This window comes from Pezoporus occidentalis, unplaced genomic scaffold (genome assembly GCF_034315485.1).
Source record: "Pezoporus occidentalis ecotype Australia unplaced genomic scaffold, CSIRO_AGI_Poc_V1 ctg97, whole genome shotgun sequence".
In the NCBI taxonomy this organism is placed as follows: Eukaryota; Metazoa; Chordata; class Aves; order Psittaciformes; family Psittacidae; genus Pezoporus; species Pezoporus occidentalis.
Genome location: NW_026916336.1, coordinates 1944032 through 1960266, shown reverse-complemented (window position 1 = coordinate 1960266; position 16235 = coordinate 1944032). Strand labels below are relative to the sequence as shown.

The 16235-nt window shown below is 44.5% G+C and overlaps 2 protein-coding genes across 10 annotated transcripts in view; one reads left to right on the top strand and one right to left on the bottom strand.

The window, feature by feature from the left end:
• The window catches only part of PPP2R3A (protein phosphatase 2 regulatory subunit B''alpha), a 57750-nt gene extending 54298 nt beyond the window's left edge, over positions 1 to 3452 (bottom strand). For 4 of the 5 annotated variants that reach the window (XM_062606540.1, XM_062606538.1, XM_062606541.1 and 1 more), the window contains exon 1: positions 3320 to 3452. The gene's annotated coding sequence lies outside the window, so the exon portion shown is untranslated. Of the gene's footprint in view, positions 1 to 2963; positions 3017 to 3319 lie in introns of those variants that run through there. The other variant, XM_062606539.1, reaches the window with a different exon arrangement.
• A 24-nt stretch (positions 3453 to 3476) lies between these two features.
• On the top strand, positions 3477 to 15683 carry DBR1 (debranching RNA lariats 1). Of its 5 annotated transcripts, XM_062606545.1 has the most exons (10): positions 3477 to 3859; positions 3971 to 4041; positions 5214 to 5318; positions 6972 to 7067; positions 7182 to 7262; positions 8542 to 8627; positions 9882 to 10106; positions 10967 to 11047; positions 12448 to 12593; positions 13137 to 15683. In XM_062606545.1, the coding sequence occupies exons 1-10, from the start codon at positions 3477 to 3479 to the stop codon at positions 13813 to 13815; spliced, it is 1953 nt and encodes a 650-aa protein (XP_062462529.1). In that variant the 3' UTR covers positions 13816 to 15683. The 5 variants fall into 5 exon arrangements, with proteins under 5 accessions (XP_062462529.1, XP_062462530.1, XP_062462533.1 ...); XM_062606546.1 differs by lacking the exon at positions 5214 to 5318; XM_062606549.1 differs by lacking the exons at positions 3477 to 3859; positions 3971 to 4041 and adding an exon at positions 5780 to 5857 and having other exon boundaries at positions 5237 to 5318; positions 6972 to 7096.
• The last annotated feature ends 552 nt before the right edge of the window (positions 15684 to 16235 follow it).

The following is a 16235-nucleotide window of genomic DNA, read 5'->3' as shown; positions in this document are numbered from 1 at the left end:
AGTTCTTTCTGTCTAAAGTGACATACTATTTCTCCAAAGTAGCCTCAGTTCCCAGCCCATATCTGGCCCCAGCTCCTGAGCAGGTCAGCAATGAGAACAGTGAAATGCCAAGCTGGAGAGAAGCGATGCAATTCTGTGCTGCACACACATCCTTTCCTCTGATGCATCACCACAGCAGTACAAAGCTAGCAGTCATTTCCACCAGTCATACCTTCCACAAGCCCATTCCTGCCGGCTTTCCATCTCACACTGAAGAGGAGCAACTGTTGAAACGTAACAAATTATGCCAAAAGGTGCAAAGTGTCCTAGCATTCAAGAAGTTTGGCACTGCTACAGCCTTTATTGCTTGTAACTTTGATAAGCCACACCACAGGCACAGAGCAGCACCATCAAAGCAACACGTAACTTAAGTGGGGGTTAACTTTTCTAACATTTCCTCTACCAAGGAAAAGGTGTTTTAGCCCAACATCCCAGCAAGACAGAGGAAGTAGCTTCCCCCGTATCTTTAACCTGGGACATTTAAAAAACAAACAAGAAAAAAAAAACAAACAAAAACCAACCCAACTTTATCTCCCTCCCCAACCCATGTATTTAAAAAGAAACAGGTTAGAAAGCTAAATGATACACACAAAACCCAGAAAACAAAAAAAAAAAAAGTGAAGATTGCCTTATTTTAATTTGAGTGAACAGCTGTGCTCACATTCATGAATCCTAATATTCTTTAAAACGACTAGTCATTTTTCACAAGCTTGCCTGTTACCTGTGTGACCTCAGGTATTGCTCCCTGCAGTCTATTCATACACAATCCTGGAATTAGAATTCTTTTTTTTCCTTCAGCACAGTATTTACATGCTACTTAATCATTAACTTACTTTCCACTACTATCCTCATTTTACCTTGCAAGAATTGCTGCAAAGAGAATACATCAGTTTTTGGTGCTCAAAGCCTGATTTTCCAAAGTATGCGACATGACAGCAGGTTTCATGTGGTCAAGGCACAGTACCTGCTCAGCTGCACATCAGACATTCCACAGATCAGGTCCAAGGACATAAACAGCTCAGGAAATACAACAGTGAAGTCTGGTAGAAGCTTGTCCCATCACACAAATTAAACCAGTTCTTAAAGACAGCACTTAGCTACCTTAATTATGAATGAGAAAACTCCCACAGTTCTACTTTGCCATCCAGTTTTTGCCAGCATTGGAGCTCATGATCTAAACTCTAATTTAGTCTTCAGAAAAGTCCAGTTCAGGCTAACAGAAGAAAACCTAGTCTTATGGGGAAGAACAGCATGCAATCATTCAAGTAAAAACAGTACTGAAAACATTTATATAAAGGAAGTGAAGCAAGATTGCACAGCAACCTCTGTGCTGGATCAACATGCACGTAACTCAGAGGTATTGTTTGAAGGATGGAGAAAGGTTCTGGGTTTTGCGGTTTTTTTTCCCCCTCTTTTACAAGGAGGAAAGAACTAAAATGAAAACAAATTCCACTGTGCGGCATCATATTTACACCTCCAGGGATAGCAGCAATGAGTCTTAGACCACATGGCTCCACTACAGAGATTTCTGAAGTGCCTGAGCCACAATATGCTTCACCTGCTCCACAGGTTGCAGCTGAAGGAAATGAAGTAGATGCTTTACCAGTGAATCTCTGCACTCTGCTTCTGAACTTGAGCCACTTTGCCCGTAGCTACCTTTAACACTGCACTGCTCTGCAAATTACGAGTACAAAATAGGATGACACATGACAGTGGTTGCAATGGTCTAGGTAATGGAAACTGGCTATGTGCCATCAGAGAACAACTTTTTTATTTTATATGAAGTCAAACGTAAATCAGTCTCAGCTGATATACAATGTTACTATTTCCAGATACATAAATACTGGAAACACCTCCAAAACAAAAAAAAAACCACAAAACCAAAGCAACACCAAAAAGCAACCCACCACTCTCTCTTGCTTCAACTTCTCAGAATACAACAGCCATTTAATAGGTAATTTTACACAACTGAGAGAAATCCAGCAATACTGACAATTTCTTCAAAGCTGTCACAGAAATAACCTCCCCACATGTAACCTGTGAGAGCAGACCTACCAAGCTTGACAGATTCACAGGAAAATCAAGACAAGAGGTGGCTATCATAAGTAAATGCTTGGATTTATTTCCTGAAGCTGGTAGCAGATCATGTGAGGTAATGCCATGACACCACCACCAAGAACTTACCCAGCCTTTCACTTCAACAGCAAACAACTGTGGGACTATTTACCTCTTGAGCTCTTTGCACTGCTAGCCTGCCTTTACAGGGAAAATGGGGGCACATAAAAGCACATCTTCCAGGGCTGCTTCTCTAGTGTGGAGAAGAGGTAATAAAATTAGCACCAGCCTTAAAAACATTTACATTACTTGAGACAGTGCAGTGTGATAACCTTCAGAAAGTATCACTACGTTAGGAATATGTACTTCAGTAAATAATTCCATTAGTTGTTCAATCTCAGTTTTACAAGTTTATGCCCAACTTAATCCTGGATTTGCCTACCCACAAACCGAGGAGCCTTGTGCCCACGCTGTTCCCTTCTTGCTCACGAAAAAATACTTCATAAAGCATAGAAAAGATAGCCCTACTTTCATGTATTAACGGCTGCACTGAAGACAAAGGTCCAGACACACAGGGTCCTGCAGCAAGTAGCAAGCATTCACCGAAAAAGAGAACAGCCTAAGTAGAGACGATCCTTCAACGGTGTTAACCACCTGCTTTACAACAACTAACAGCTTCGGGCCATCCCGAACTGGAAACTACACCCAGACCACTGTGCTAAAAAGCCGTTATGCCTCTCAGCACATTGTCAAAACAATTTCAGACAATTTATAGCCTCGCTTTCCACACCACCACCTCGTACTGGCGCTCACGTCTAAAACGCGTGCGATGCGAGAAGTATTTCTGCACCCTTCAACCTCTGTACTACCTGGTATCTCCATCCAGCCACCGCTCCCCACAACCGCGGCTCAGCCCATCTGTTCCGGCCGCACTCCCAGAAGCGGCCCGTCAGCAGCGCCGCTCCCCACAGCCCCCGGCGCGGCCCGCAGCTTCCCGACATACCCTGTCAGCACCAGCACCGGCACCGACAACGGGACGGTTCGCCACCGACACACAACACACCGGCGCCCCCCACCCCGAGGGCCCGCCTAGCACCTGCCACCGGGCCCTGAGGGGAGCAACCGCTGTCCTCAACCAGGGAGAGCCAGCGACCGCTCGACCCCACCTCACCTCCGCGTCGTTGTCCCCCCCTCAGCGGCCCCGCAGGCGCCGCACCACACCTACCCGTCGGGGCAGCGCCCCGTCCCATGCCGAAGCCTCTGCTCCCGCCGCTGGGCACGCTCTCACCGCCCGCCCCGTCCAGCCCCTTCCGCGCAGCTGGGGGGACCCCGCCCCAGAGGCGCGGCGGGAGGGCCGCGGGCGTTCAGGTCGAGGCCGGGCTATGAGGGGGCGGCGGCGGAATGGCGCTGCCCGCGCTGAGGGGAGAGGAGAAGGAGGAGGCGGGAGAACGCCGCTCCCCCCGCGCGCGTGCATGCGCCTTGCTCCGCCCCTCCTTCTCCCCACAGCCGCCGGGTGTGAGGAGGGGAGCGCGATGGGGGCCCTTCGCCTGAGCGCCTGTACCACAGCGCCGGCCGGGCGGGACCCCGGTGTACCGGGACTTAGCGTCCTCGGGCGGTGGCTTGTGTTGTGTCTCGGCCACTCGGGAAATCCGGCAATACACCGTTGCTTCATCTGTTGGCTTCATCGGGTTTTCAGCCTCCTTTGGCTGGAGGCCATTAGTAGTGTCCGCCAGCAAAGCAGCGTGATGAGTGCCTCCGAGAAAAGGTAAAAATTAGAAAAATTAAGAGGCAAAAAAGCCAAAATGCAATTGGAAGGGCCTCAATGGCGAGGCCCCGAGTGGTGCTTGTGTTGACAGTGTGTTTTGCTACGCTGCAGGTCGTGGTTTTACGTTGCAACTCCCAGTACTGCAGGAGGAGGTGCCCAGCGACACCGGAACACAGCTGCAGGTAAGCCTTGTGATGTTTAGGCCAACCTCACAAGCTCTTGCTTAGTTGCAGCAGCCTCTTTCTTCAGTCGCACACATGCACACCAACGTGCTACCCCATGCTCCCTCGCAGCTTACACGGACACCTTAAAATCCCAGCTGGAACGCAACAGGTATGTCTCCTGTGCCTCCATTTTATATTCCTCTTCTTCACCAACATGTACACTACTGCCTCCTAGCACTTCTCCCTCATACATTCCTTCTCAGCCACGCTATTCCTCCCCAAAAGTCTGAAACAGATGTCTCCTTTTTGCTATTCCTCTTCATTTTAGTATCTTCTAAATGTGCTGGAAATCCTTTAATATCTTCTAAAAGCGTCACAAAGCACTTGGGAGGAAAATCTCCAAGAACATCTTTCATTCTGTTCTGGGAGACGAGGGAAGCAATCCTGTCATCCACTGCCCCTTAGGATGCCTTTCATTCTTCCTCTTTTCTCTGGAGAGGAAATCTTAATTACTTCCACATCACTAAATTATCATAGTTAACTCAAGAAAAAATCATTACTTGTCAGGCCAAAAAGGCAAATACCTCCTATCCAAAGCATCCACTGATCTGCTGGGACTCTTCCCTCTTGGCCTCACAGTTCCTTCACCTGTTGCGCAGGACAGGGTGTGCATTTGGTCACATCCAAGAAGTGAGGGTCCTCTGCTGGAGGACGGGACATGCAAAGATAAGAGACCTGCATGAGCAGTTCTGGCCAAGGGACTATGACTGCAAAGCCCAATCCATAGCTAGACAATGGAGTGGAAGAGGACTGCGCTTCAGTCACAGGGGTGAAGGACCTTCACATTCTTGAAGGACTGGACAGAATTACAGTAACACAGTTAAACATTAACTTGCTGCTACTTACCCTGTAAATAGTAGCACGGCTACTAGAAAAAGCCAACTAACCAAACAACCCTTACAGACTTTACTGTGTACCAATTTACTTGGGATAAGTGGCACATGGAGTATGAGAAATGAGGCAAGCTAACAAATCCGGGAATTAAAATTGCAGTATCATCTTATCTTGACTGACTGGAGATGAATTTGGGTAGGCAGGAGAAGCATCTGCTCCCTGAGATAGCATATGTTGGGGAGGGTGATTTCCAGAGACTCATGGACCTTTTCTGTCTTTCACCCATTCCCTTTCAGCAAGTCTGAGATGTAAATTGGAGGGGCTGCGGCTGTCTCCCAGAGAACCTGTAAAACCTTCCCAGCAGATGTGTGGGGCTGACCAGATTCTCACAGCACACCCAGGTGGGTGTCAGCAAAATTAGTGAACGAGTTTCATGCACCCAGGACTGCTCCTGTGTATGCTTTTACCCTGGAGACCCTGTGTGTGTGTGTGTGTGTGTGTGTGTGTGTGTGTGTGTGTGTGTGTGTTAAAAGCCAGAGGAACTTTCCCCTTCACTTCAGCTGGGCTTGGATGAGAGTCCCAAAGAACACACAGTAACCTGAGATTGTGAAATTATGACATGTATCAGAGAACACTCATATTTTCTTAGTATCAAAAGGGGGATCATTATGTAATACTTGCTATGGTAGGGGAACAGGAATGTTTGCTTGGTTTCATGATTACAGGGTAAGCAGTAGCAAGTTCATGCTTAATTATGTTCTTGTAATTTTGCTCCATCCCTCAAGACTGCTTCAGAAAACCCAAAACCAGCAAACCAGAACAGTGGAAAATATCTGGAGTGGGTTTATTTTGTGACACACAGGTACCACCCTATGATCCAGTTCACTGCCCTTAAAACCAAAGAAACCACTGCTTTCCAAATGAGGGAGCCTGACATTCTGTGAGTAAAATGGGAGATGCCTGATTTTTTTGCCCTGTGTTGTGCCCCATTGCCCTGGTAAAGGTATTGACTGCTCCTGTCCTATGTTAGGAAGTTACAAGAAGCCAGTGCTTGAATATGCTGAAAATATGCTTGCTTAGTGCTGAAGTGGCAGGACAAACACTGAAGGAATGCCATGTCCTTTGCAAGCCCAAAGCCTGCCTTTTATTGGCACAAATGCCAGGCAAAAGCATGCACAGCTACTGCTTGCTCTGTTGCTGCTCCACCAACATCTTTGCTCGTTGTTCTTGTGCCATGCAATGAGAACCAAGTGAAGCCTTGCAGCTTCCCTGCTAAGCTGGCAGGTAGTGTGGGCTGCACTCACCGGCTGTGCCTGCGGAGAGAGCTGCGTGGTGGTTTGCGAGCTAAGCAGCGTTCCCTCTGCGGGACCCCCTGCCCCGTTGCAGAAGGCATCGCGGGTTCGCGAAGCTCGGTTGCGTGTAACAGGCGTTTCTGACCGATTACGGTTCGTTGTGCCGGGGCAGTTCCCCCCTCCCCTTTGTGCAAGTCCCACCTGCCAGCGGTGTGACTCTTCCCCGCGGCTGTTAGGGAGAGAGACGGGGAGCTCAGCGCTACATTCCCTAGGCCAGCGTGACAGCCGGCGAGCTTGGGGCGGCTTTGGCGGGCCTGGGCACCCGAGGCCGTGGCTTCTACACGGGCTGGGGGGACCGGTCTCACCTACCGAGCTCTGCCACGGTGCCGGCACCGGGGAGGGCGGTGGTTCGTGACGTAGTTGGTGACGAGAGTGGTGACGAGGTAGGCGCGCGCGGCGCGTGCGCGGTGGCGGGGCGGCGGCGATGAAGGTGGCGGTCGCGGGGTGCTGCCATGGCGCCCTGGACAAGATGTACGAGACACTGGAGCTGCTGCAGCGGCGGCACAATGTGCGGCCCGACCTCCTGCTCTGCTGCGGCGACTTCCAGGCCGTGCGCAACGAGGCCGACCTGCACTGCATGGCTGTGCCCGCCAAGTACCGCCATATGCAGACCTTCTACCGGTGAGCGCCGCCCGGCCTGGCCTCGTCCCACCGGGGCCCGACACGGCCCACCCTGCTACAGCATCTGTCGTTTCTCCTCAGGTACTACTCCGGCGAGAAGAAGGCCCCGGTCCTCACGGTGTTCATTGGTGGGAACCACGAGGCATCCAACCACTTGCAGGAGCTGCCCTACGGCGGGTGGGTGGCGCCCAACATCTACTACCTCGGTAGGGTTTCCCAGAGCCGTTTTCCCCCCAGCCCTTCGCCCTGCCCCATCTCCGCCGTGACAAGCCGCGCTCCCGTCTCTCCTAGGTTACGCGGGTGTTGTGCGGTATCGCGGAGTGAGGATTGGCGGCATCTCCGGCATCTTCAAGTCGCACGACTACCGGAAAGGTATGGCTGGACAGAGCGGGCCTCGCTGAGTGGGTAGCCGGGAGGGAAGCACTAGGCCCGAGCTGTCATGTGTGGGTCTGTCTGTGCCTCCTCTCTTCTAGACTGACTCTTATGATGGAAGCCTTTCTTGGCTCAACACACAGATTTTTCCGGAGGTGGTAGATGAGTCGGTAGCTGTGTGGTGACACAGCAGGAAGCAATGCACCTTTTAAATGTTGTTGTTGGAATAGTCTTGTTTTTTCTATGGTAGTGACCTTTTAGCATGCAATACAAGACTGTTTCGTTTTCCTTGTGTGAAACAGTCAATTAATAAGTATGATATTGTACAAATGGACTGAGGCTTAGTGTTGGTGCATCTCGGGATTGGTTCCTCCTGGTTATATGTATGTATATTCAAGTTATTCCTTGGAAGGGTCTCCATCATTGTACAGATGATATCTGGTATCACCTAGAAGATATCTAGCTGAATCATAGATTCATATCTAGCTGATATGAATCTATACATTCATATCAAATAGAAGATAGTTTAGCCTTTCTGATCTCCTCAACACATTAAATAGTACTCTCTTACTTACGATTTCTTGTCCAGTAATATTATGTTTAGTAATACAGTGCTTCAGAGAAAACATGATTCTGTCAGATATTTGTTAATGCTACCTAAATTTGTTATCAAGCATACCTGCTTGATATGCTGGGTGTTGCATGGGGAAATTAGGCTTTGTCGACAATAGTGCTGACTACTAGAAAAGGAATTTTTCTGTTCATTCTTAAGAGTCCATGGGAGCTCTGGTAGGCATTCGGGTTTCTTGTCCTGAGGGAAAGTTGGAGACTCCGTCTCTTTTGGCAGGGTATGTGTTTGCACTTCCAGATCCTGTGGTGCCTGTGGGCAATTACAGACATGTACAAACTGCTGCTGAATCTGTTAAGATGTAGTTTCATGATTGACAGTAGCAATCTTGAAGAAACACGAAAAGATCACAGCCTCAGTGGCCTGAGTCAGTACTCATGCATTGCTTTGTGATCTTTTGGTTTCTACCTCTTTTTGAGTTGTTAGGTCCTAAGTTATGTTCTGGTCACTAACCACTCACAGAGGCTTGCTGTGTGCAACACCTGCTGGTGTAAGCCTTGTGTAAAGGAAATACAGTGTCTCCTTTGATTGGCAGCCTTGTATTTGGGATTGCTCTAGGTGTCTACGTAACCCCAAGAAGTTAGCTTTCAATAGCATTAGGAGGCAACTATCAATTTGGGCAACTACTCTTCCTTTTCCCAAACGTTTCAGGCCACTTTGAGTGTCCGCCATATAACCAGCAAACAATCAGAAGTGCTTACCATGTGAGGAATATTGAAGTCTTCAAACTCAAGCAGGTTAGTGAAAAATCTTTTTTTTTTTTTTAAACAGTGGTAAATAGTTGTCATTAATTTAGAAGTAAAATGCTAAAGCTACTCTGAACAAATACACTATTGGATAGCAAATCTTACCAATATCTCCTAGCTAATCTGGACAGGCCATTTCATGCTGGATGTTATTAGAATCAGCTAGGTTGGAAAAGACCTTTAAAATCATCCAGCCCAATTGTTCCCCACCACTGCCGAGTCCACCACTAAACCATGTCACTAAGGGCCTAATCTACATGGTTTTTGAACACTTCCAGGGACAGTTATTCTTCTAAAGCTTTGTGTGGCAGTGCATATTTGATCTGAATTGGCACAGGCAGGAGTGATTTTGTTTTAATTAAATTTAATTAAAATTCACAGAATGGAAGGTACTCCAGCTATACTCCTCTCTTATGTTAGCTTTAGGAAGATGGAGTGCTGCCTTGTCTAACATGCGAGATGGTTGGTGAAAAGTTAACTAATCAAAATTGAACCAGCTGAATAAGCAGATACCAGGTTTCTATGGCTGAACTATTTTTGACTCCAGGGTGAGAAGTTCAAAAGACAGATTAGCTTTAGTTTTGAGCTGTTGCCTACTCCCTGCTTTGTCAGAAGGGCTACTCCCTTTGGCTTAAGTTGTGTAAATACATGTATTTATAAGCATCTTGTGAATGGTTATTCAGGTTGCAGTTGCACACTTAAGTGTTCAGTAGATGCAGCAATGCTGCACATACGACAAAGGTTTGCTGTCATTCGAAGTTTCTTATTAGTTGGATTTGGATTTAGATTAGACTTCAGAGGGTGCTTCCTTTGAGGAGAAATGGCTTAGCCATTATCCCTTTTAAACAAAGCTGTTTAAAAATTTTCAGGAGGAAGAAGATTCCTTTGATTGTGGGTAGAGAATTTGCTCTATAACTGTAATTTATAAGAGTCTCCTTCAGAGTGCCTGACACTTACTGTGATGATATGATCTCTTTTATAAGGCAGTATATATAAACCACAGCTGACTGTCTCAAGAAAGTGCAGTACACACCATGGAGACTAGAGTCCCTCGACAACTGCAAAGGCCACCTGAAAGATGGGGCTCAGTGGTGTGCTTCCTTGCTTTGAAAGTGAGGCTATTGTCACAGCTATCTCTGCATTGATCTGAGGTAGAACATGTTACACGTGTTCCATCTTGTGCTGTGTAATTTTGAAAGTTACCATATGTGTTTTATTTATATTATATGCATTTTGGCTTGACAGTTAAAGCGTCCAATTGATATATTTATGTCACATGATTGGCCAAGGAGCATCTATCACTATGGGAACAAGAAACAGCTTCTTAAGATGAAGTCTTTCTTCCGACAAGAAGTGGAGAACAACACGTTAGGAAGCCCTGCTGCCTCAGAGCTTCTGCAGCATCTGAAACCCACCTACTGGTTCTCAGCACATCTTCATGTTAAATTTGCAGCTTTTATGCAACACCAGGTAAAGGGAGTGGTGGGGGAAGTATCAGAAATGTATATATCCCAAGCACATTTAGAATTCCAATGCAGGTAATCATGTCCAGAAAAGCAACTTCTTAATATTTTTGCTCAGTTATTAAAGCTCAGCTTAAGCTGCAAAACATTAAGAGGTTTTAAGACTACTGAGCTATGTAAGTTAAAGAGATGTTATAAATCAGTGGTGGAAGTACCTAATCTTCTTCAGGGACAATGTGAAACAGCTAACATTACTGCACTTGAAACTGATAAAGTTTATAGAGAATCAGTCTTTTTTAACACTTCACTGAGGAAGGAGACAACTATAAAACAAGGTTATAGAGAAGCAACTGAACAAGAAGAGAGCAGTTAACTGGTGATGGGAGGATACCTGTAGTAAGGCTTGGCAGGTTAAGTTGTCTGGTGGCCTGGGTAAAGCCAAAAGACACCCCCTGTAGGTTGCAGCTTCTCTTGGTTTGAGTTATTCCTGAAAGTGGTGTGACACGCTATTCCTATTTGCAGATTATTTAGCTGTAAATCTGTAATTCTAGACCTATTCTCAACAAGTCTGTTTCAAATTATGTTAAGGCTTTTCTTTTTGCTTCAAGGCTATGTGTGCTCAGCTGCCTGGGTTAAGGATGAAGTATGGCCCTTGCTTTCTATTGCTGTCATTTGCATCTGGCTTCCTGTTAGACTTCACATAAAGTCTGTCTTTGTCCCACCATCTCTTTCTTACAGTCCCATGCTGATTTTCAGAAAGTCATCTTCTGTATACAGTATGCCGTTGAATCTCTCTATATAACTTGTTTAGAATGGTCAAATTTCACAGAAATGGTAATGACTGTGTTAACACCATTTGTTTCCTAGACAAATTCCAAAGAAGAGCTACCAAAAGCAACAAAGTTTTTGGCTCTGGATAAATGCCTGCCACACAGAGACTTTCTGCAGGTGATGACTTTGTGCAGTGGGTTATCACTTTTGAAGTGCCTCACTTATCTGGACTGCTAAGTGGTGTTCCTGGGTACAAGCATAAGAATAGTTCTGATTAATGGAGGAATTGGAAAGAAACTAGGAATGGTCCATGTATAGAATGCTCTTTGTATAGTGTTAAAATAAGCAAACCTTGTGTCCTGTCATGCACGTGTGGTGCTTGCTTATTCCTATTGTTTCTTTCCACCTTAGAACAAACACTTAACTGGAGGAGTAGCCCTACTTTAACCTGAATTGAATCTTCTCTTACGGTGTTTGGGTTTTGTTTTTTTTTTTTTGTTTGGTCCCACCCCTCCCCAGATGTCAAACCTAAAAAGAAAGCCCATCCTGGGGCTTTTCTTCTTTTACAGTTTAGTCTGGGTAAGTTAAGGCCTCTGCCTCTGGACTCATGAATGCAGACAGGATTGAGTCCTAAGCTGAATATTGTAATTTTCTTTCAGTTTTCTTAATTCCAGCAGGAATTGCTGTGGCTTCCTATGAGAATGGTTCTGCTTCTTTTTGTTTAGTGCATATCTTGGCTAGGAAGGGCAGTGGACAAGTAGGAGGTCTGGGTTGTGGGAATTCTTAATACAACTGCCAAACTATGAGCAAAACAATGTTCATGTTTGTGGCTTGTGCTGCTTGGGGTGTCATCTGTAAAATCTCATATGGATGTATGTAAAATCTTCTGTTACGAAAGGGAGCTGCTGGCAACGTGTTCTTCAAATGCAGTGAAGTATTTCAGTGATCTTCCTTTAGCTTAAGGGAAGATGGTTCATTATCTGTCTTTTGGATGTGTGGTGGTATCCATTTGCCCTAGTAGCTACCTTTGAAGGATAGAGAGAGGATGAGCTTTTGCTATGCAAAGGTACACTGGGGTGCTAGTCCAGACTTAGACTCCTGTAGCAAAACTGATCTGGAGTAATACTGCCTCCAGCAGCATGGTGATTCAGCTGTATGTAGCTCTGGTTTAAAGTGTATCTCTTTTTTGTTTATACAGCAGAGTGACTGTTGCTATCAATTCTTGATTATATATTTGCCTAGAAGGTGGTATGAATTTCAAGAGTAGGCAAATTCTGTTTTCCAAGTTCCATAACTGTCCAGTAGCTGTGGCAGTGGGGAGGAGGATGTTCTGCTTTAGTTGCTTGTAAGGTAAAATACAGTAATGCTTTTTTTACTATTGCTGATTGTCCTTTCTTAGCCCTTTATTGCTGTAAACTTTAGGACTAACTGAGAGGACTTGTTTGAGATCACTATCTCAGTGTTCTTGAAACTTAATTAAAACTGTAAACCATGCAAGTAACACTTGAAACTTTAATCAGTTTCTGGTGCCAAGGGAAATAACTCACCTCATGTGTTTTTGTGGTTTTTGTAAACAGATAATAGACATAGAACATGATCCTAGTGCAGGTGATTCGCTGGAGTATGATGCTGAGTGGATTGCAATCCTCAAGGCCACCAACAGTCTTGTTAATGTGACTCAGAGCTCATGGAATATGCCTGAAAAGAATGGCCTTCATGGAAAGTAAGTTGCATGCAAAACAGACAAAAGGGTGATTTCTGCTGAACTGGAAGCAAACTTACCTTAGAATTGTGTTTCTTGTTCTGCAGCTTGTAATGCCTGTAGGTCCTGCTAAATGCCTTGGAGAGCAAAGGGGATTTTGACAAGAGCTGTACTCTAGAGTATATGACTTCTTTGCTGCTCTGCAGGGGTAGTTAGTTTTGTTTTGCAAACTTAGACACAACCGTTTGAGGAGTGAAATATACATGGTGGCTGATCATCCTGACAGTTACACTGTGAGACTGAAAATCAGGCTGGATTATGAGGGTGGGTGGGATAATGTTTCTTGGGTGCCTCAGTACACAAGGGTGACATAATACAAAAATGGGGAGAGGGGAATGTTAATATTTTCCAAAGGTAATGTACTTAACTGAAAAATCATTTGAGGAATTAGGTGTCTATTGCAAGATGAATTCTTTATCCATTTTATAAAGATTCTCTTTGCAGCGGGAGCAGGAAATAGGTTTTGATTAGCCACGCTTGTTTAAGCTTTATACATTTATTTAGGTGGGACTACAGTGCATCAGAAGAAGCCATCAAAGAGGTGTTAGAAGAGATGAATCATAACCTCAAAATCCCTTGTAACTTCACATTGACAGCTGCTTGTTATGATCCCAGGAAGCCCCAAAAACATGTGGAACCAGTTCATACCATCAATCCACAGACCACTGAGTTTTGTGCCCGGTTTGGTCTCACTGACATCAATGACAGGATCCAGCAAGCTAAAGATGAGGGCTCAGTACGAGGTGAATATGAAGAAGAGGAGGAGGAAGAGGAGATGGACAGTACTGGGTCAGCAGAGGAACCCAGTGAATATAGTACAGATAATTCTGGACTTTCATCCATTAATCCAGATGAAATAATGCTGGATGAAGAAGGTGGTGATGAAGACTTGAGTACATGTTCCGTTGATCCTTCTCCTGACCATCCTCCTGACTTTTCTGCAAGTTTTTCTGACATCCGGATCATGCCAGACTCCATGGCAGTATCATCTGATGATGCTATGGACTCCACTAATGAGGAACTGGAGAAATCTGGTGTGAGTAAGCAGGTGGAAGAGAAGAGCTTAAGTGAGAGACCATTAAAGCGCATTTGTGGTAGTGAAAATGGGAACACTGGCATTAAAAAAATTAAGAGAAGGAATCAAGCTATTTATGCTGCAGAGGATGAAGATAAAACAGAATAATACTTCATATGATGTATAACTAAGTTCTCACCCTGCCTTTTTATGGGAAGATGGCAAGAACTGTTGTGGACTACTCATGCTTTTAATGTTACTTGATCTTATTGATATTACTTTCTTAAGCTGAAGAGGCTCTGTGTACCTCTTACAAGGAAGAAGATTTATCTGGATTGAACATCTAAGTCAGAAGCAGACTTTTCCAAGAAAGTACTTTGTCAAAGGATTTAAAGCTTATGTATAATCACCTGATTTTGCTTCAGTTCTTGGTTATTAGTGTATACTACATATCTTTCACTGTACTGCTATGTAAGAATTCACCATGTCTGTTTAACAAGAAAAGGAATCTTAAATTATAACTCAAGTCAAAGTAGGAGGATGTCTGACTTACAAGACTGAATGATTTGATTTTACTGCTTTTGTTTTATACTGAACTTTTAATACAAAGTAGCATATGCAATAACTCCATGAACTAAATTTGAAAATAGAATTCCCTTGATTACAAAACAGCAATAGAAGAGTGAAGATTTTTGTTTCTGATGATATTCATGCCACAGAAAAATGTCATAAACAAAACAATGTCTGTTGTCCAGTATAGGCTTTTACTTACTGTTTGATAGAGAACAACGTCTCTTAATTTGAAGCATGGCAGTTTTATGTGGACCATGGAAAAGTGCATCCCTTCTCAAAAACTCACTTGTGTGCTGTTTCCTAAAACTTGAAAACAATGTCTTGAAATTAAAATGCAAGTAGTTAGGATGAAGAGCTTCCTAAACATGGACATCATCACTGTCTCGCCTTAATTAAGGCTGGTTTCAGATAAGGTGGTTGATGTTTATAATTATTAGTTGCTTGAGACAATAATGCCTACCATTGTCATTAGCCTGGGGTTTCACCTGTCACTTCTCTTCAGCAGTTTGTGACTTGCCATATTCTTACCACTGGATTTGCGATCTTCCACAATACCTTCACAAACTTCAGCTGAGGGAAGACAGGAGCTGCCAGAAGAGGGACCCTCTTGGGAGTTTTCTGTTTACTGTTCCAGTTTGTCCTGAATTATTAGCAAACTGATTACACTCTTCTGGCCTACAAGGCCAAGGATAACAAAACTTACTGAATTAATGAAAAGACAACGTTTTCAAGCGTATGTCTTTACACTCGCTAGTCTTCCTATCAAATACTGCTGGTGTGCTGTGCTGAGGTTTTGGAGTCCAGACAGTGTGGCTTCCTTATGACTGCTGCCCTTGAGAGCACAAATAGCTCCTGTGTGCTTTTGCTCCTCTGAGGCACAGGCACTGTGGAGAGAAAAAAGCATCCTGACAGGAAAAGGGAACTGGACAGGGAGAAATAAGTGAAATGGATTGGTGAGTGTGAGTTATGTTGCAGGGAAAGACTAAGGGCAAGACTTTGTCTTTCTGCATTGTGGGATTCATCTTGGTTCCTCTCCTGTCAGCAGTTCACTGTGAAAACTAAATATGTGTAAGTATTCAGGGGCTATTAAATGGCAAAATTAATGTTCTCCACCTTCAATTAACAGCTTTATACTGGTGGCTACTAACATCCTGGGCTTTCTTCCAGAGGATGTTATCTTGTTTACTAAATGATTAGTTGAGCCCTTTTAATACTCCTCCTCTGTCTGTCTGTGCCTGCTTATCTCTCAGAACACCCACCAAAGAGAACTGTACTAAGATGTGATGGAAAAACTGGAAGTGTTTGGTGTAACCCTCAGGTTATCTAAAGCAGTTGTGAATTATTAGCGACATTACTGTAGATACTTAACTATCTTTAAGGGTCTTGAGTCTGCAGTGCTAAAATTTTAAGCATGCCTCATGATCTGAAGACTATATTGGAAATAAAATATTTTAAGCATAAAATGTGTTGCGAACTTGGAAAGTCTCACAAGATATCCGGGTGTAGTATTCAGCTGTCAGATTGCCTGTGAACTGGAGTAGATTTATGTTACATGTAATAGATAGACTTTTTAGTCTTATTTGATGTTTTAAAAACAAACTGTTCTGTTGAGTGTTGTCCCATGTCCCGTCCCTGTCGTGTCTGTCCCGTCCGCCCCCCCCCTTTCTGATATGTGTTTCTGCTTTCCATAAAGCAGGAGGCTTTGACAAGATAATGATTTTTGAATATTTAAATATATTTTAATACAGTATTTCAGCATCCATTGAGCAGAGTTTAGCTGGTAAATATAGTTAACCTGTTTTTGAGAACAAATCGTGTGTGATCTGTATAATGTCACTGTGCCCTTTCTTGCAGTTGTTCACACCCTCTTTGCAGTCTGAAGTGTCCTCCCCTACTGAGCTTTTGTCCATGATGGGCTTTCCCTGTCAGCAAGATCCTTTGCTGCATGTAGAATTCAGTTGAAGCTCTGAACTTGAAGCATCTCCAGTGAATATCAAGTACTCCACAAATTACAA

What these genes read in the sequence shown, in the direction of transcription:
- DBR1 (XM_062606545.1), top strand. Translation starts at nt 3,477, where the DNA reads ATGAGGGGGCGGCGGCGGAATGGCGCTGCCCGCGCTGAGGGGAGAGGA. An exon ending in ACACCGGAACACAGCTGCAG is followed by an intron (nt 4,042 to 5,213) that starts GTAAGCCTTGTG and finishes ATTCCCTTTCAG; the next exon opens with CAAGTCTGAGATGTAAATTG. An exon ending in GATTCTCACAGCACACCCAG is followed by an intron (nt 5,319 to 6,971) that starts GTGGGTGTCAGC and finishes GTTTCTCCTCAG; the next exon opens with GTACTACTCCGGCGAGAAGA.